General features: G+C 36.0%; 1 protein-coding gene across 1 annotated transcript; it reads right to left on the reverse strand.

Annotated features, from left to right (window-relative positions):
- Positions 1–1,533: 1,533 nt before the first annotated feature.
- LOC132547475 (putative amine oxidase [copper-containing]) lies at positions 1,534–9,529 on the reverse strand. The gene is made up of 3 exons (XM_060211230.1): positions 9,453–9,529; positions 4,381–6,448; positions 1,534–2,203 (listed from the first exon to the last, which is right to left on the reverse strand). Exons 1-3 carry the CDS (start codon positions 9,476–9,478, stop codon positions 1,895–1,897), a joined length of 2,403 nt encoding a protein of 800 aa, XP_060067213.1. The 5' UTR covers positions 9,479–9,529; the 3' UTR covers positions 1,534–1,894.
- Between the last annotated feature and the right edge of the window lie 12,027 nt (positions 9,530–21,556).

Genomic DNA, 21,556 nt, shown 5'->3' on the forward strand with positions numbered 1-21,556 from the left:
AGAGATGAAGTCGCCATTACAGATGTTGATACCTTAAACACTACTGAGAGATGCCATTACAGATGGTGATACATTAAACAGATGCCATTACAGATGATACCTTAAACACTACTGGAGATGAAGTCGCCATTACAGATGTTGATACCTTAAACACTACTGGAGATGAAGTCGCCATTACAGATGGTGATACCTTAAACACTACTGGAGATGAAGTCGCCATTACAGATGGTGATACCGTAAACACTACTGGAGATGAGGTCGACATTACAGATGGTGATACCTTAAACACTACTGGAGATGAGGTCGCCATTACAGATGGTGATACCTTAAACACTACTGGAGATGAGGTCGACATTACAGATGGTGATACTTTAAACAGTATTGGAGATGAGGTCGCCATTACAGATGGTGATACCTTAAACAGTATTGGAGATGAGGTCGCCATTACAGATGGTGATACCTTAAACAGTATTGGAGATGAGGTCGCCATTACAGATGGTGATACCTTAAACAGTACTGGAGATGAAGTCGCCATTACAGATGGTGATACCTTAAACAGTATTGGAGATGAGGTCGCCATTACAGATGGTGATACCTTAAACACTACTGGAGATGAGGTCGCCATTACAGATGGTGATACCGTAAACACTACTGGAGATGAGGTCGCCATTACAGATGGTGATACCTTAAACACTACTGGAGATGAAGTCGCCATTACAGATGGTGATACCTTAAACAGTATTGGAGATGAGGTCGCCATTACAGATGGTGATACCTTAAACACTATTGGAGATGAGGTCGACATTACAGATGGTGATACCTTAAACACTACTGGAGATGAGGTCGCCATTACAGATGGTGATACCGTAAACACTACTGGAGATGAGGTCGCCATTACGGATGGTGATACCTTAAACAGTACTGGAGATGAGGTCGACATTACAGATGTTGATACTTTAAACACTACTGGAGATGAGGTCGACATTGTAGATGTTAATACCTTAAACACTACTGGAGATGATGTCGCCATTACAGATGTTGATACTTTAAACACTACTGGAGATGAGGTCGCCATTACAGATGTTGATACTTTAAACAGTACTGGAGATGAGGTCGACATTGTAGATGTTGATACCTTAAACACTACTGGAGATGAGGTCGACATTACAGATGGTGATACCTTAAACACTACTGGAGATGAGGTCGACATTACAGATGGTGATACCTTAAACACTACTGGAGATGAGGTCGACATTACAGATGTTGATACCTTAAACACTGCTTCATGTTTTATAACCTGCGATACGAGAAGGATGGCATTTTATTATACTTTTTAACCTACCATTGGTTGAGCAGACACATTATAGATAATTTATACCCTGACAGAAATGAAACATTATATTATATTATACTTAATATGCCACTGAAGGTGAGACATAATAGAATATTATAATTTCTGTCGTACTTATGACATTAATCATTCTCGAAACCCTATTTTAGGTCAGACGTAAATTATGACACGTAATACCTGTCTTAGATGAGAAATTATCAATTTCAGTTTTATTAAAACCTGTTGTAGTTGAGCCATTAATGGATGAGTGGAGATATACTAGGTATATGGTATACTCGATTCGAACTTGGAGAGTAGAACATGATATAATTTATCCTGCTGGACATAAGGATAGGCGTGACAGATAAAGTAAGACGCTGTATACCCTATTGACGACAATATGTTTGGTTTCATTGTTTCCATATTTTTTTCATTTTTTTAAAAGTACATGTGGCAATCCTGGAAATATGGTCTGCAGATACTACTGTGATCGGTTATATGTACTCTACAATGTATACTCAGCTCAGATACATGGACTATAAATTAGTTTATGCTGTATTCCTCTCATGCGTCTTCTGTATCGAAAAGAATTGAGGAGTCACGCGCGATGTCGCGCCAGAATGTGTTTTCCGTGGAATGGCATGTCAACTCCTGTTTAACACCATACCGATCCACTTTCGAACCGGCCATGCGTCGTTTTCTATCTCGTGGCTCTATTCTGATAGCGTTCCTTGCTGCTATAGCAGCGTCCTCCGGGAAATAGTTAAATGGCAAGAGAAAAAACCCAACGTCCATTCCAGGGGTGGGGGTGACTGGAAGGTCCTCGGTGTGAGGAATGTGATGCATCCCTAGGGTAAGCCACACCACGAGATCCTGAAAATAAACAGAATTAAGCATTAGAAGCAATGTGTTTTTGGAAAAATTGAAACTTCTTTCGTAGAAGATCAGCTTTTGTTGACTTAGTCCATAAATTTATATGTCCACAAATGGTTAAAACTAACAAAAGTAGAATTATCTAGTTATATTCATTTACAAAATAAAATTGTTCACAAAAAGGATATTTTTGAAAATACCACGAAAATTTAATTCCACGAATATATATGCTTTTTTACAGACTTTATTTCTACAAAAAGGGATATCCATATTGCGAATGGGGAAATTTGTATAATGTTAAAAGCTGGTTAAAGTGTGAGGTTATATAAAGCTAAAACTAATTGAAAACGGTCAGTTTACTTGAGAAAGGTTCAGAGCATACAGTAGTATAACAGATAAAGAAGAGTTTGAAAGGATCAAGAAGATATCTCTAAAAATGTCATTGATATTCAGCCTTAGACCCATACGCAAGTGAAATAAAGCGCTTTAAAACTGACATTACCGCAAAAGAAATACATTAATGACAATTAGGTTTCTGTAAAATCCTGTATTTTCATGGGTTCAATTTTCGAGGTTTTTAAAAAATATATAATAGACATTTGATTTTATAAATAAATATAGCTCAATAAATCTACTGATGTGGATTAAGAAAATCAACAAAATCATCGAAAATTAATCCCCCACGAAAATAAATAATTTTACAGTATCAAGATCAACAATTAAGAATATTCGATCATGCGCAACATATAATGAAATAAATCAAACCAAAGTTGTTCAATTCAAATGTTAAAATGAATAGAAATGAAACTGAAACCATTTCAATAAGACCACGTGCATGTTACTTCAACGCGTCCAACACTTTCCACTAGCTTAGGGCTGAATTTCTTTAACTCTATGATAGATGAGCTATGAAGAATATATTTCATAGCGTACACTGTTTTCAAAGGTTCTTCTGTACAGTCTTCGAGGTTGCCAGTGGTAGACACTGTTGGTGGACTTTTAGTTTCCAGATTTGCCGTAACCTGCATGCCACGTATTGGTTCATTTAGATAGTAGCAAAGATCATGATATTCATGTGTATAAGACGTTCTAAAATTATGAGATGTAGATTTTAAAGCCTAGGAAGAGAATGAGAAAAACTCATAGTAATCAAAATAAAAGAAGTCAAAATGTAGATCAAGAGGTGCACTAACCCCATAATTCGGTTATTTTCGTAATTGTTATATATCTAGTAGAATGCAGTTTACTAGAAACTCGTTATCATTCTTTACTCTGTCATATTCGTAATCTGCATTTAATCCGCTTTACAGTGCGAGATATTTGCTTGAGCACGATATATTTCATTACTGATACTCATATAGGAACTAAATGGCCATGTCAAGAGTTGTCTTTTTCATTTTGTATTGAAGGGTTGTAACCAAGAAACAGACAACTTTCTTATGTTGTCGACAAAATTCTTTATATACGGCAATGCCTGCAAATCATGTCAAATTGGCGTTTACTTTCTGTTTTGTACACGTTTTGTATCTTGCAATTTCCAGAATGCGCTCAATTGTTTTCGGATTTTGCAGATTTAAACACATATTCATATTTATTTATTTACGAATCTAAAATCTATAACGAAAAGTGAAAAGTGTAATATGCATTTGTCGTCCATATTTTATCAAGAAGTTCGTGAGATAGTCTTGAAAGGATTGATACACAAGGAAATAACACATTTCGGAACAACTGGAGAATTATGTACAGTTCAGTGTTACGAGATGATATATTAAATGGTAATAAACAACTATTTCGTCTTTTAATGACTCGTCAGTGATTCCAGTGACCGCAATTGTTAAGACTTCGGAAAATTCAAAAAAAAAAAAAAAAAAAAAAAGAGAGATTTTATCGATATCAATGTCAAATTCCGTATTTGGGGAAGAAGACACTAACCCTATCAGTTATTTTTTTTTATATTCAACACCAAGTTGTTTAAAACAATATCAATGATATTTGTATATTCGGAACCGTGCTAATATCCAAATAAAATAATACGTACTTGAAGTCCACCGGTAGTGTTTAATGCCTTTTATCTTAAAGGATTATGAAAAACACACAGTTGAATAGCATAGTCCATAAAAAAAACAATTAGTATTCCTAGTTATAGTGTTCTTTCGAAGATAACTTTAAATACATACCTCGTCCAATATGGATTCGTTGTCATCTAAAAAGTCTTGGAACCTTACAACTGGGTTTGAAGCGTCAAGTGCGGCATGCTGCGAGCTGCTGAAAGTCTCCGTTTCCTTCCGCCGTGTCACCGCCATCTGATATCGCGACCAAGACATAGAAGGTTCATTATCATATCCTTCCGCCAGCAATGGCTTTGTCATTCCTCGTGGTAACACACGATACGATCTGTGTACGCCATATTTATTTGTTGATCTATTATTATAAAACGTAAGATATTTTGGTGAATTAAAATCAAACTTGTAGGCAGCGCTCATTTCATCTGGTTTCACGTTATGACTGAATTTGGTTTGATGATATTTTTGTCCACCGACCTTACCCCAAGTATTGTCTACAGTGTCTGGTTCAATATCAAGAGTTGCGAAGCGATTACTCGTACCCATAACATCAAGATCGACTTTGAAATGTATCAGGTGATGGTGAAGATTTCCGGTAATAAAGTCGTGTAGGCGATATCCATACGGGTTCTCTTCCGGTCTGTAATAACTAGTTGAAATAAAACCTGTAGAAAGAACACGTACTTGGAAAGCACCATTTTGGAAAAAGCGGAAATCAATTACGTAATCGTAATTCATGACAGTGAGGATGGTCCTAAATACGAGAATAATGCTCTCCATTCCTTCGTAAGAGGTCTGGCTAAGAGGTTCGTAATTAAAATGTCGGCGATGCGGGTCGCCTGTATTCAGTTCAAATATGCAGAACACATTTCGAGTGGTGAACGGCTCGTCGGACGTCTCCTTGAGGAAAGAGGCATCGATAAATGTCGCGTGAGACGGACAATCTACCCCAGGCACGAGAGGACTAGCCTTCGGGCCAATGAGATCAAAAGAATCGAAAAAGTCAGCAAACATCTGAGCTGGGTTGTTAGCCGAATAGAACACGCATAATTCCTGTAAGCCAATCTCATACATAATTCGTTGACCATCGTACCGGACGTCGTAGAGTTGTGGTCCATGCGCACTAGACATTCGGAAGTCGAATCTCCATCGCATATAAGTCACGTGATTATAATTTACACTATATCGCTTTCCGTCTAGTTCAACCTGTGCAGGGTTTCGGAGAGGTTCCTCCCAAAACGGTTTCCCGCGTCTTTCTGCCTTTGAAAACGACTTGTCGTGATTTGGGTCGGGCCATGATGGTCTCGTCCTATTGAGAAACACACGAGATTTGAAATCTTCTATCCCGTCATAAGTAGTTCCACTGAACCATATTTTTTCAATGGCGAAATCAGAACTACCAGAGTTAACTAAAACAGAGAAATCTAAATTGTTCAACAAATAGTTTTCTTTGTTCCGACTCAGCCAGAACCAAAACTTTCGGGTTTGCTCCCCGCTGAACGTTGGTGACATAGTAGAAAAATAGGTGAGAATGAGACATTCGGAGCCACAATCACTGAGAGTTCCACCGTAGAACGTCTGTAGGTACTCTCGAAGCCTCGTATCAAGTTGTTGTTCTGCAAAGAGCACCGCCTTATCGAGTTCTGGTATGTTACTTGGTCGTAATATGTAGGGAACAGAGGATGGTCGCCCAGGAACTGGTCTCATGTAAGTCGGATTTGGAAGAGGGCCGACAAGTCTTTCGATGACGTCAGGTGGGTTTTCTGCACCTCGAAATATAGTTACAACTGCCTCCCTAGCTGGCTGTTTTCCATCGCCATCTAAATGTCTTAACACATCGTCTTTGTTGGGTAGGTACAGCTCGGCTAGATAGCGGTAGTTGGTGTGTACTGTGTTGAAGGGAGGTCTGGTGATGTTGAGGGATCCCTCTTGTGTCAAGTAAGAAACGAGGCCACGGATCTCAGTGGCTGTCAAGTCATGAAACACAGACGGCTCAGACGGTTCGCCACGATAGACAGTACCATGTGCCTTTTGCGAAGTTTCGGACTTACTGACGTCACTGATCACAGTCGCCATATACACAATCACTACCAGGAAAGCCAAACACGTCAGTAACAGGAACAAGGCAAGACTGCGCCATCTGTTGACTCTTTCGTTTTCTCCTTTCTGTTCAACCATTTCACTACAATCATATTAAATTCTTTTTTTTTATTAAGATGAGAACATTATGCTAAAATTTAGAATAAAATTTCATTGAATTAATGAATATTGGATTTTTGAATTCCATGTGTCCTTAAGGTGCATTTTTTTACAAATATTCTAAAAACAAATATCGACCATAATGGAAGAGCATGGTCTCCTCTCCTTTAAAATAATATTGAGGCAACCTTTATGGATTCTGGTGCATGAAAACCTATAAAGGGGAGCTGAAATAAACCTAAACATCAATAATCATTGCAAAGAGAACAACTCTCCGTGCCATCCTGACAGAAGATGCAGAAAGACAAAAGTATGAACGAACAAATTCTTTCAAAATTTCAAAGTTATAATGTGTTCAGTGATGCCGACTTTCATATTGCTGAAGAAGTGATGAATGATTTTCATGATAAGCGCTTTTTTTCAGCGAATAACAGTACAGAATAATGTCAGAACTTGACATGTCAAAATGGGACGCCGATGTGCTAGTGTGCTTATTTACAATTTTGCTGTTGCTTGGAAGTAAATGTTAACAGCTGCCCGGTCTCCATATGAAATCTACGTCGTCCTTGATCTTTGAACTTACGGGTAATCAGAAAAATGTGGTGTTTCTTTTATAATTGCTGACAGGTATATTAGTCTAAGATACTTCCACATGTACATGATACAGGACCTAACCGCTTCATAGAGGCTATCGGGTTCTAGACATTAATATCGGACCTGTCCGAGATGAGTTTGTTGTTGTATGTTAAATATGTGTGACTTCTTGTTTCACACATATGTGTGGCTAAGAGTAATAATGAACCTTGAATATTGAGATAGCCAGTGGGGTTACAGTTATGGTCTATCGAATCAAACCGATAATCTGACAATACACCAACACTTTTCTTTGGTTAGCTTATCAGATATCAGCTATTTCCACATGTGTGTTGGGAGGGTTGCACAAACAATATTTAACCAAATGTTAAACACAGTTCAGTTCATGGTTCAGCATCTTTACACATCATTGAAATTCCTTTCGGAACATAAGTCTCACGCCTCAGACTTGTGTGAAGAGTGTGATCTTTGAGAGTAGGGGGAGAAATATTATGCAACCGTGTTTACGAGGTTAATCAAGAAATTTTACAATTCTGTGTCAGAATAATTACTTTATAGAAGTACCCTATTATTACAACCAAGTATTGATCAAAGCATTAGCTGCTTTGACAAGCAGTGTATCAAAATATTTAGATGCCTTTGACCCTAGTGGCTATCTACGAAGTCTATCAAACGGTCAGGTGGTTTCAACCTATTAAGCGTTATGGCGGTTTCAATCTATTAAACGACCACGTACTGAATTTGGTTATAGAGCGGTGAAGTTGTGTCTTGTTCTGCTTGTTTGACAAGTACTGTGTCATCAATACTTATGTGGGTTGCTCTTTTGTGTCTTCAAATACCCATGAACCGATTCATGCTCGCTTTTTGACGTTTTACATGTTCTCTGATGTCTTTGCCTGTGTTCGGAGTTTGATTATTATGTTTCTTTTAAATACTAGGATTTCTGGGCGGTAATGGTAGAAGCAAGAGGTGTACAACGACAATTCTTCAGAAGACCAAATAATTCCTGTTTCTATGTTTTTTGGTTGTTTTCTGTGGTAACTGCTGTAATGGATTTTCCTATTGTTTTCATTAATCGTTCAATTTATCTGTTTGCTTGCAGCCATAATGTTTAGTCTTTCTGTGGTGAAAACCAGTGAAATTATTACTGCTTAATTGTGGCCTACTATTCATTTGGGAGATGTATGGCATTCTTGACGTAGCGCAAGTTTTGACAAACAATACTACATCAGCACGGGTAGTAATACTTGTCTGTGTTTAAACAACAGGATATTTCGTGTAGTCATCAACAAGAACCGTTAGATAATAACTAGAATGGAAAAGTTCACTTAAGTCCATGCTGACCTGCGTCCATGGTTATTTGAGTTATAAGAAGTGGTTTTGTTCAAACGATAGACAAGGTATGCATTCTTTGTACATTATCTTCTGCACTTTGTTAACACTGGGCAATTTCCCTCGGAGTAGCTGTTTTGTTTTCACTATTTACCAATATCCTTCACGTGCTTGCTGCATGACTTGGCTGAGATGAGACTGTTGTATGCTAAACATGTGCTATCTCTTGTTTCAAATCCATGTATGACTAAGAGCAACGATAAAATCCTTAATCTACGATCAGTCCAACCAATTAAACCTTTATTCTACACTATAGCTGTGAAACTGTAACACAATAACAATGGTTTGACGTGCTTTCCTGTTATGTTTTAACCAGAATAATGGTGGTCATGAGCAACTAGTGATATGGTACATAAAGAACCTATATGCATGATGTAAACGTTGCAATTGTTGTTATTGATCTTTATATATTGAAAACAAACTTTGCCAACTAACAGCATAGTTGCATACAATAATACAAAAACTGAAGATCCTTTGGAAGTGAAGAATGCCACAGAATAATGTAAAATGTTTAGAATATTTGTCTGCCCTTTTTTTAAAAAAAGATATCAGATTACTACAAAACTGATATATGGTGGTATAATTCTATCTCAATGTAGAGAATATCGAAGAATGAATCCGAAAAGGTTTGCGTTTATCACTCCTCATATTACATTGATAAGATAGATGCCGCCATCTTTAAATAAGGATCTTATGGCATATACACAGTAGCGAAAAGATATTTATGGACAAATTACATTAAGACTATATTTTAACGTAATCTTAAATTAGTTTTGTGGTTATTTTGTTTAATTGCAGAATGGCTTTTACAAGCATGTGGGAACCAAGAGATGCTCTGTTTACATGGCGTCGTCATCTTAGAACAACAGCTAAAATAAAGTTAAGTATTATATTTACTTGTTTAGCATGACATCAAGATAGCACAGCTTTGATTTAAACTTCTGTGTTAACATACATATAATTAGTCATATAACAATAACATGCTGAGGACGAAAACTTACCCCATTTTCTTGGCCAGTATGATCATGTAATTCAAAATAACCTGTGATGCCAGATACACTCAGCTAAGTGGAGGCAAGCCCGGAAAAAAAATAGAATGTGTGGTGTGCGTGTCTTAGATAATTAGTATAAAGATGAATGGTCGTACTGGTTTTATACGTAAACAAGTCGGACTGGGCAGTCAAACGTCCATCTGGCAGTGAGGGAGGCAGCAAGGTCACATTGGGTCAGTCAGGACAGCTGTATGTAATTAGTACAGATTAGCTACTTTTGTGTGGCATATAAATTTTGTTGAAAGCCTTGTTTCGGAAGTTACAGTTTGAAAGTTTGAGAACACAGACATGTTAATGTAGACTTGTTTGGTTTCGGTTGTGTAACTATATAGGAGTGAAGTGAATTATTTGCTGTCATATTGAGACTCATATATTGAATATGGAAACTAATGTGAAGTCTGTCCGTTGCACCTATATGTATGTGGACACACATATATATATACCTTATGTAAATAAACGGTAGATATTATAAAAAAATCTTTATCTTTGGTTTGAAACCAACACCATCCCCGCCACAATTTCAATACAGGTGCTTTCATACAAAGGAGAAAAATTTACCTTCAGACGGCCATTACTCAATAAAATCAAACTATCAGGGCTATGATTTTTCTCTTCGTCAGTCCGTCCGTCCGTTCCTGCGTATGTGAAGTTTATCAGCGCTCTAACCGCTTCATTCCTTGTGGGGATCCCATTAAACTCAATACAATTATAAAGCATCAAATCATTTTGGACAAATTTGAGTTACAGAGTTGCTGGGTCAAGGCCAAGGTTACTTTAACTTTTTTTTCAAGAAGATTTACAAATCAGCATTTTTGAGGCCTATAAGGGACGTGTGATGCTTCAGCAACACTCGGTATGCTTGGCATTCTTTATTTTATTTTAGATTCCTAGCCATTTTTTTCAAAACTGCTCATTTGTTATTATATGTACTCATATCGGGATCTATGTTTACTTGTTAAGGTCGTCTGACCAAAAGGGTAATCAACAACATTTTGGATTTGATAGCCAAAAGTAACACTGTTAACAATCATCAAAGTTTATTTGTGTGTTAGTTGTTCATATCTGCATTTCTACACGAATTTCTGCTGACTTTAACACTCTCTGGTAAAAATAGTAATAATTCAATATACATAGACATGGCCCTCGGATGTAGAAATTTCAAGAAATTACGTTTATGCTTCTTGTCATCTGATAATTGAATTGTTATAAGTTATAAGTAAACTAATTAAAACTCAACTCACACTTAAAAGTTCTACATTTCTCAAGACACCATTCAATAAACGTATTCTTGTTTTGAGAAAACTTCTTTATTTACAGTTACAATTATTTACGTGTTTTGTACAATTTTGAAAAAAAGCGGAGACAAACCTAACAGTTAAGATATCAAAGAATGTCAACCTACATTGCATTATGATACCAGTCTACGGATTTGCATGTGTATCATTTTGAGTGACCATGTATTTTAGTATGAATGGTAAACGGTAGATATTGTTTGTCATCACCACTACCGGAAGTCATCCATGACTGATATCGTGAACTTTAACCTCTATCGACAAGAAATTTTATAATGAAATGTAATGTTAACTACCAACTACCACATTTTAAAAATTTCTTTTGATATTAAGATTTTATTTACAAAACCCACACTTTAGATGGTAATATGTTACGCAATTTATCCCGTGAAAGGTGATCATTATGTTTATATAAACTATATATAGAACTCAAGGTCGTTACAATCTCTCTCGTGATATCATCTGATATCATGTTTATTCGTTACATACCACCTAGGAAGATGTCTAAGATTCGAGAACCATGCTATCTGTTTCGTCTTACATAATAATTATATTCGTCTGTCAGTGGTAGATTTGGCGCTGTGGTGAACGTCACCTTGCCGTTTTCGATATTGCACTATCACTTTCGTTTGTTGAGTTGATTGTCCTTTCAGCAACCAATGTCAATTTGAAGTTGGCTCTCCTTAAAGTAGCAGGTGACTATGTCTTTGAACCTTGTATGGAGGCCCGCCTCATGCTAGCGAAAGCATCTGGGGTAGAGAGTTTTGTCAAAAGACATAACAACATTATAAAACAGATCGTAATTTCGTCTACCTGAGAAAACAAGAAGGACCCTGATAGGAATCGAACGAACACATCGGAACCCCTCTAATGTTACAAAAATCGATGTTCTATCAGGGTCACAGTAAAACGATAACACTTCACCTATAACTGTTTCCATTTCTCGTTAAATGTTCAAATCATGTTCTGGTTGTGATTGAATCTCATTTGATTGTAATCGATTGTAGAATTCGAGAGGAATTTTATAGTTGAAAATAGGCGTGATTTTTAATGTTTCAACATTTTACGATAGGCGTTAAATAATGTGTTTGTAAGCAATGAAATTATAAGGTTCTATGGCGATTATTTCATTCGCGGAGACTAATGTATAAATCTAGATGTTATCCAAAGGAAAAGTGAGCTTTCCGTATTACACGTGTTTCCCATCAAAGTGTTGTCTTGTGTGCAAAATCCGAAAAATGTCAAGGTTTATACGTGCCAACATTGCGTTGTCGAAAAAAACTCAAATAAGAATTCGACCGACAATTCCATGTATAGAAAACTCTGACAAAGAAAACTTTTTTTTTGCAATGGCTTAAATGAGTCAACGTACATCTGTAACCATGTCTTCACATTCATACGGCTGGTGTACCCTGTTGGCATATGACATTTTTCTGCAGAAAACAAAGCTATCTCCTGCATTGATACGTTTAAGTGACATATATGCGAAGTGCCAAACATTCTAATATTAAGCGTTCAAAGTGAACGAACACGAGTGCTTATATCCAAACTCCATGTCATGTCACGCACAATACGCTCCATGCAGATGTTGTCTGTATTGTGTGGTTATGAAATGTCACATGAACCGACATCTCGAGTTCATTTACAAGCTTCCTGTCTCTCTCGCGTGACAAAAACATGTCGATCAGCAACATTTAAGGAAACTCGAGAAAAGTTTGTTTCCATAACAGTAGTTGTGTTGTTTCATATTTCAACAACATAATGTGTATGTTTTAAAAAAATCCAGATCCTGTTTTTTTATATACAATTTTTTAAAGAACAAATATGCAACCGATGTAAATAAATGTTCGCATCTAGCTTAAACAAATGGTAATCCAATCTCCAAGGCGACATTTCATATTTTGCATTACTACTCTTGGTCTGATATTTGCAACTGTAATTCAAGACATTATCAGTAGTGTGTACTTTTCCTACTGACACAGAGTTGTTACACACATGTTTACTTTGCCAAACACATACTAGTGGGCATTTATTGGAGTAAACTATCTGTTTTACGCGATACTCAATGCATATACCAATTATTGTACTCCTGGATCATTTGCGTTTTTGTAACAAAGGTCGTTTTGGGGAAAGAGTTCCTTTTGAACCCCCCACCCAGACTACCAGTAAGCTATAATAAGTCTAAAAGGGTTTATTTTAAGGGGTACCAAGAAAAATTGGGGCATGGTCTTAAAATCAACCCTTTCAGACACTTGTATTATATTTACCAGGTTTAATAACCCATTGGTAGCCACTTTGGGTGGGGGGTTCAAAAGGAACTCTTACCCGTTTTGGTTTTTAGCCGCTGATGATTGAACCAAGAATTACTAGCTTACTGATTGCCGCTCTACTGACTGAACCAGCTGAATATCAGGTTCAAAACAGGAAGCGCCACATGTCTGAACAATATCTTAAGACTGGACAAAACTTAACCTAATTTTATCGTTACAGTTCTGGCCCCACTTGTATAAAACATCTCAACTTGAGATTTCCTCAAGTCGAGATTTTCCTCATCTGATATCTCCTCAAAAACGGCTTGTATAAGATTTTCTCAAGGAACAGGAGGAAGGCATCGGCTAGGATGTCCTGAAATTCCTTGAGGAATTTTCATACAAAATATTTTCAAGGAGATATTAGCTGAGAAAAATCTGGGCTTGAGGAAATCTCAAGGTGAGATGTTTTATACAAGTGGGGCCTGCTTTAGAGAATATCGAGTAAAAACAAACAGCAATACCTAAGTCACGACAGGTACTTTAAACCAACTAAGCACCATTTAAGTTTAGTTAATCACTTGTTGACAGATAATCGCATTGATATATTAGTGCATTCGTAAGAATTAGTTATATAACCAGAATATAATTACTGCAATTAGCACATTTATATTTTAGCGCAATAATCTTAGCGGGAAGAGCGCTAAAACAAGACAACCTCTAAGATATGTACGTTTGCAGTATTTAGGAAAGGTGTTTAGTCATTTAGGCGTTTAATTCAAAACAAGCTAAATCATTTCAATGTTTATAACACAATCAGACAGGCAACACACAAGCTCACAGCTGGTGCAATGTTAAAAAAGCGTTTTCAGTCTGAGAAACATAACCCAGGTTCGTCGATCTTGTGCAGACAGGGGTCTTCCAATTTAGTGTCAATTGAAGCACGACAAGTGGAGACAAACTCGGTGATGTAAACTTCAATGATGTTTTATTAAGTTTAACAAATATACCTGAGATTAATATGTTTAAGGCAACAAAAACGAGATAATTACACTCTCCCGTACACCAAACACATTATTCAAACTAACTACAAGGTGTGACTCTAAAGATATAGACGACAGATTAGTCAAATTCACCTTACATGACTAGATACTAATGTTCTTTTTCTACACATCAAAAAATACTGCTCCGTATTCTATACTCTATATATTCTGTTCTATACATCCAACTGCCACCTTTACTATAAAATGACAATTTAACATTGAATCCCCAAGACTCTACCGTATTTACTACCGTACTTCTACACTACCGTAAGGAGAGTAAAGAGAAAGAAAAAGATACAATTAGTCTAGACAATAATTTTCCGCTGGCTACCGACCTATAGAAAACTACCGGCATTTATTGCTGAAATACGGCAAACTGCAAGTGCAGAATTCACTCTAGATATCGAGACACTCGCGGCAGGTAAACAGCCGTATCTTGTTTCATTCGGAACACCTCATCTCGATTGAATTTCTACCCTCTCTTCGAAAATTCAACGAGTGCAATCTAGCGGAAAAAGTTGTTACTAAGGCAGGTAATCCAATCCTGATAAACAATATGGCAGACTTAAATAGATAAGTTGTCAGCTTTAAATACAGAATGTTATACAAACAAATTTTCGTCTCTATTACACCAGTAATACCGTAATATGTACCTATCATGTATACATGTCATCGTATGGAATGGTTGGTATGCAACGTTTAGTAATACGCCCCCTGGTGTGGATGTTGCCACTGAAATTCATATCATGAACAACAAGAAAATACCAACATATCAACTTAATCACAATCCAAACTCAAACCCAGTAAAACTAGGGCAAAGGTAAACCAAAGTAAGATTTACACGAAGTATCCCGAGGAAGTAAAAGGAAAATAGCACCACGTGATTCGAAAGAGTAAGCATCTTACGACGGTAAATCTTGGACAACGGTTCCCAAATAAGAACAATGTATACTCTAAATCTTCCCCGTTTGTTTCAATTTGAAGCTTACTGCTGTATCAATAATGATAATAATAATAATAATTTGAATATAAAGAGAGTTTTGAGATTCATCACCTGCTTCTAGCAATACATACGATGTGTGACGGGTAGTAATCTAATTATTGTATTGTTTATTCACTTTAAATCTAAGAGTATAGGAGTTAAATACATAAGAATACAGTGTATAATGTATAATGTATTATAACATATACTAAATGTTCAGGCCCCACTTGTATAAAACATCTCAACTTGAGCTTTGCTCAAGTCGAGATTTTCCTCAGCTGATATCTCCTCAAAAACGGCTTGTATAAAATATTTTCCCAAGGAACAGGAGGAAGGCATCGGCTAAGATGTCCTGAAATTCCATGAGGAATTTTCATACAAGATATTTTCAAGGAGATATTAGCTGAGGAAAATCTGGGTTTGAGGAAATCTCAAGTTGAGATGTTTTATACAAGTGGGGCCAGATATACTTACATTGTACAAGACGAGAGGAAAAAAAGTCAGACTGGCGGACAGTTGAGCGCGCATACAAAAGTATAATAGAAGGACAATTATGATTTGAATAATGCTGGACAATATCTTTTTTCAAGAGGTAATTGGCATAAGATGCATATTAAACACACATTAGGATTGAAATATTGAACGTATTATCAAACTTAATCTTAAATATTTGCCTAGAAAACAAAGTTCTTTTCTATTACGTAATGTCAGTAATTGTACGAGTTTGTACGACGGCGGACGCTGCCAATAATACCTTTTTATAAACGTTTTACATAAATTTATATACAGGGGACAAATCAAAATAAAGCGGAACTCGTCTTCTACTAAATTCTTGTTACAATGAATGCAAATACTATGTTTCCTGTGGATATTTTGATACCTGCCTTTTTCTAAACGCGGCTGATGAGAAGATAATCGAAATTTAGATGTAAGTCGAAGATAATTATCTGGAATAGATTTTGATCAAAAAAAAATGCGGTAAAGTAAACCGAGTCTAAGAAGAATTTGTACAAATAACATTTTGAACATACTCATTCCGTAACTGAATGAAATTATCGACAACGCTTTGTTTGACAAAATATAAAAATACGCGTTCGTTATTAATTATATGAAACCTAACTTCCCCCAAACCAGAGGCAAACGACCTAGTTCAGAGTATAGCATAAAAGAAGGTGTACTCTTTTTAACATTCAAGATTTTTTCAGGAAACTGGTACGATTTTTTTTTATATTTTATCAGCTGGGATAAACCCCCGGACTTCACAGCTATAATCAAGAACAGGTGTTAACAGACACACTTTGGGAAAAAATGTATCTCGCATACAGAAGGCCATTATTAGAATACGCGTGCGAAGTATGGGATAATTGTGGAGTTATTATGTCATTAAATATCGAAAAAAAATCCAACTACAGGCAGCCCGAATTGTGACTGGTTTACTCATGTATACTAGATCTGACTTACTATTAAGAGAAACGGGTTGGGAAGAACTTAAATTAAGACAACATCGAAAGTTGTCCATTTTTCTACTATAATTAACGTGACTGCACCATCTTTCCTCGCCGATTTTCTTCCTGAACCTATTGGCAATCTCTCTAGGTATAACTTCAGAAACGCAGATCAGTTACGACAGCCAACTTACCGTCTTATGTGTAACTCATTTTTCCCTTCTACAACTAATCTCTGGAATGGATTAGATGAGTCTTTAAAAACTATTGGTTCACTGAATTTGTTTAAACCCAAACTACATTTGTATGTACAAGAAGCACCAACAAGCTTAAATCGTGCTTTTTATCATATGGCCCTCGTAAGCTAAAAATTATTCATTGTCGTTTGAGAATTAGAGCAAACTCACTCAATTATGACCTATTCAGAGTCAATCTCACGAGCTCTGCATCTTGCTCCTGCGGACATCCCTCCGAAGACTCCTTTCATTACTAACTTCACTGTACCAACTATGTACAAATTCGTAACACTCTATTTACCGAACTGTCGTGGTATCCGGGTGATATTTCGATAAACGTTCTTTTAGACGGAGACGTAAGGCTAAGTTCAGCTGAGAACTCGCTTTTAGCTAGAGCTGTTCAAAAATGTATTGATGTATCTGAGCGATTTGGCTAGTTATCTGCCTTCCCCACCTTTCCTCCTTTGTGCTATATACTCCCTTCTTCCCTCCTTACCTTTTCGTTGAAGCAATACTTCAGATGTATAGATAATACAATTTCAACTGTCCACTATATGAGGATATTCGTAAAAAGATAATTAGAAGGTATTATTAGAACCGTCGATATTCATATAAACTTGTCCAACTGCCACCTGTACGTAACAGAAAGGAAATTTGTAACTAAGGAAAGTATCTGCAATCGAGCTTATTAGTACGGTCTGGATTCCAACTTTAACTTATTGTCTTTTGATTAGCATTGCATGACTATTTGTTTGTCTACAACATTATATATATAAATATTGTCGCCGTTAATCCCCTGACTACATCGCTCTATACATATGTATGCCTTGTTCGAGCCTTTGTTTGATAATGTTGTTAGTAATTTTTGTCACTGCACTTTTATGGTTCTATTCTAGCCTATGTATTCCTATGTAATGTCAACGTACCCGTATATAAAGTAACTATACAACAGCTTTCCATCTTCCATTAATTTGTCGATTTTGTACAAGATAATGACAGAGTATTTATACTTACTAGATTCTACCTGCTAGATTATGCTTTATACACGATGCTGTAATGTCATTGTATTTCATATTACTTATGCATCAATCATATATTTTTTTTATTATTTTTTAATTTTTTATTACAATTTCTTTAAAATATATTCCATCAGAGTACAAATGCCCAGCCATTAATTGGCTTATGAGACACGATTATATACATAAAATATACAGTTATACTTAAAACGGTTATCCATTATTTAAAAGTGACCGCCTTCTCCTCATCATATGTGGTTATGAATGCTCATGAGGCGTAAGACTTTAAGTTAAATAAACAACAATTAACACTGAATAACATAAACATATGTACGGGTAGGATTAAAAAAAGTTCTGGCAAGCACGTGTCGTACGCGTCAGTGATTTCTAACAACACACAGGTGAACATGAGTGGGAAGACCGACGACTGAGGTGACTAATGTGTAACGCACCTTTTTATCTAAAAATAGCTCAGTCAGTATGAATGCACGGGCAAAATTATATACACCTCAAACACAAAGTCAGCGACGTTCAGTTTCCAAAATCGTGATGAAATACACAACTGCAGCGAAAACTACATCGCAAATGATGATCATTCAACCACTCTTTACCCTGAATAAAGCAACAGTGCAACAGTGTGTTTTGTTTTCCAATATCAAGTATCGTTGAAGTGGCTAGCTCATGACCAGATATATAAAAATTGTTATCACAGACCGATGGTATACGTGAATGCGCGTGATTTTGTGATCACGATTGTAGTTGATAATCTATAGCATGACGTTTAGTCATAAATACATTAAATGTTATCGAAACTAAAAGGCAAAATAAACAATGTGTCTTTATGTACTGATTCATATGCTTATTTCAACCAACAAATACTGTTTAAACCAAATGATGTACTGTGTAAATTGTTCTTACTAACAACCAGATAAAAACGGACCGCTGATCCGTCAGTTGACCAGTGTATAAGCGTTTTTTCTTCCGATAAATAAGATTTTTTTGTAAATTCTGAATGACAAATTTACATATACATTATTATGTATGTATATTTGACTGTCGTATTTTTTAACAATTAGGTTTGTAACATACATTGTTTAGCTTACAAATCAATGTAAAACATTTGAAATCCAATCTATGAATAAATAAAACAACATGATGACAATCATGAAACAAGAAATGTAAATTAAAAAACATTAAGAGTACATTTCATTTATTAAATCTACATGGCAGGGAAAGTGGCACAATAAATATTTTTGATTATACCGAAAATGTTAACCCATGTTGCCTTTTGAAAGTCCAGTGGGCTAGCCATTCACATTTTGGTCATTTTTTCCAAACACAAATGCCTTTTCAGGACAAGTCATACTTATGTTACGTAATAAATTATAAATCAATTAGATGGTTACCTAGGAACCCAATTACTGCTTATTTAAATATGCTAAACTATTCCGATTCTATTCCGCTCTCGAAGCTTGCTCAAGACCTTATTTTAAAATCATATTCTGTAATAAAATTCAATTTATTCATTGTCTTTTATTACAACTTAACTAGGACACTACCGAATACAAAAATTAAATGCACATAAAAACGACTTTTTATCAATTCACAAACTTAAATAGAATATCGGATTAGAGAGGAAATCAGAACGTGACTGATTATTAATCTTATGATACCCTTATCTTCTTTCCGAACGACAGTGAGGACGGAAGAATATGTTTGTTAATGTCAGTGGTATACTGATCAAACAGTATTTCTGATTCATATACGACGGTTTTAGCGCACTAGTTACTCTGGAACGGCAAGACTGTAACATATTTTATCGAATAAATTTGATTTATCTCCTGTTGTTTATCTTTAATGTTTATCTTATGGCCTCGTGATCATGATTTTGGATTTGTCATCATACACATGTAACTGCCAGATCATTTATAATTTCTATTTTGATGAAACTTTATGATTAAAAAATATGATATCTGAATAAAACTTTAATGAAATCTTAATAAAGCAACGATTATTTGTCCAAAGCTGTGCTTCACTGGAGGTAACGATACAGCCTTTCATGAAATGCAACAGACAACAAATACACATACAACCAGAAGACTTTTATAAACAATAAACTACAAATGTACCCAAACAGAAGGCTGTTATGGGTATTGGGCAGTGGTCTTATCGTGAAATGAGTGACCGACAGACCTCTTATCTTTGTTCTGTAGGGGTATCGAACTCCAGTCCACGAGTCCTCATACATGTAATGTAGATTGTTTTACGTAACGGTCGGCTACAATGCGATGGGTATACTTTTTGTAGATTTGATTTTTTTATAAGAGAATTGAATATTTGATACATTTCTATTGAAGATGATAATTTCAATGAATTTATGATATTACGAACAATACAGTTTTGTTAAGGATAAGGTTCGGTTATGATCAACAGTATTATATTGAAATTTTGAATAGTAATGTTCTCGCCGTTCACATAGTCGTCTAGGGTTCGATTCCCGGGACGGATGTGAAAAGGTACGGGGTCACCTGCCTGACCACGTGGGTTTTCCCCAGGTACTGCAGTTTCCTCACAATATCAATAACCGATGTAAAATATCAACATCTGCATAAAATCGTCGGTTAGCCTCGGATAAAATCACATAAAATTCGAGTTTTGGGAGCAACTGGAGATTTATTTGACGTAAACATAATACTCGTGCAACTCCAGATTGTACACAAACAGTGAATACGAGTCGGGTATTCAATACAATGCTGGTTTTATCAACTTTTTCGTTATGTTGGAAGAGTTGTTAAATGTTTAGAAAGAACGTCAAGCGTGACAAAGCATAACAAAGACATCCCTTCGTATATATATACTATTACTTTCAGTATCCTGATGATCGACATTTTGGAATTTTTTTCCCGAGATATAACACGCTGAAGCGTAATGGAAGACTACAGTGTTGCAGTATTGGCTGCGTGCCAAGATGGATGATTCAACAGGGTTTTTTTTCTTCTTCTTAAAGATTACACAAGACTTGTATATATTATAAATAGAATTGATACACATCGGCATGTTACCTAAGTGTCGTAACATTGACTAAATGACAAGCCGACGGACTTGAAATATCGTTTAGACGGTTATTTTCACAGGGGTGAGATTTACGATTTTTCGCGGTACATCAATATGACCGCGAATATAAAATCCATTAAATAATGAGACACGTTTGTGTGAGATGTCATTTTCCATCCAAATTACGAAATACTAATTCGTTCGTCTTAAAAACAAATCACGATTTTTTTTTACCTGTGGAAAAATACTAGCTATACGGTGAGTGGTCGACCTCGTAATTATGTTACACAACATCTAAAAAAAACATTTTCTTTTATAATTTCTAGACATCAGGCTGCACTGTAGTTTATTTGAGCGATGGACGTAAACAGTTGTTAAATTAACTGCGAGTCACGAGTCGCAATAGTTGTATTATTTCGTGCACGGAAATGTATTATTTAGTGCACGGAAATGCCCCACGACTGTTAATACTTGGGTACTACAACGAGGAAAAATATTATTTGCACTTCTCAAGGATCAGCAAACTCATATTAATCAATGAAAAGCGGTACCGATAAACATAAACAATTAACTTCGATATAGTTAAATGAACATATTAAGATTAAATACTACACAAACGTGAATGATAACCCAGATCAGTCACTCTCACGTGCTACTTATCAACGAGTCATGTACTGCTCCGTGTTACTCACTAAAGATTAACTTGGCGATATCTCAGGGTATCTGTTTATTTTTC

This window comes from Ylistrum balloti, unplaced genomic scaffold, assembly GCF_031769215.1.
Source record: "Ylistrum balloti isolate Yb309-2 unplaced genomic scaffold, AGI_CSIRO_Ybal_v1 Utg369958, whole genome shotgun sequence".
In the NCBI taxonomy this organism is placed as follows: domain Eukaryota; kingdom Metazoa; phylum Mollusca; class Bivalvia; order Pectinida; family Pectinidae; genus Ylistrum; species Ylistrum balloti.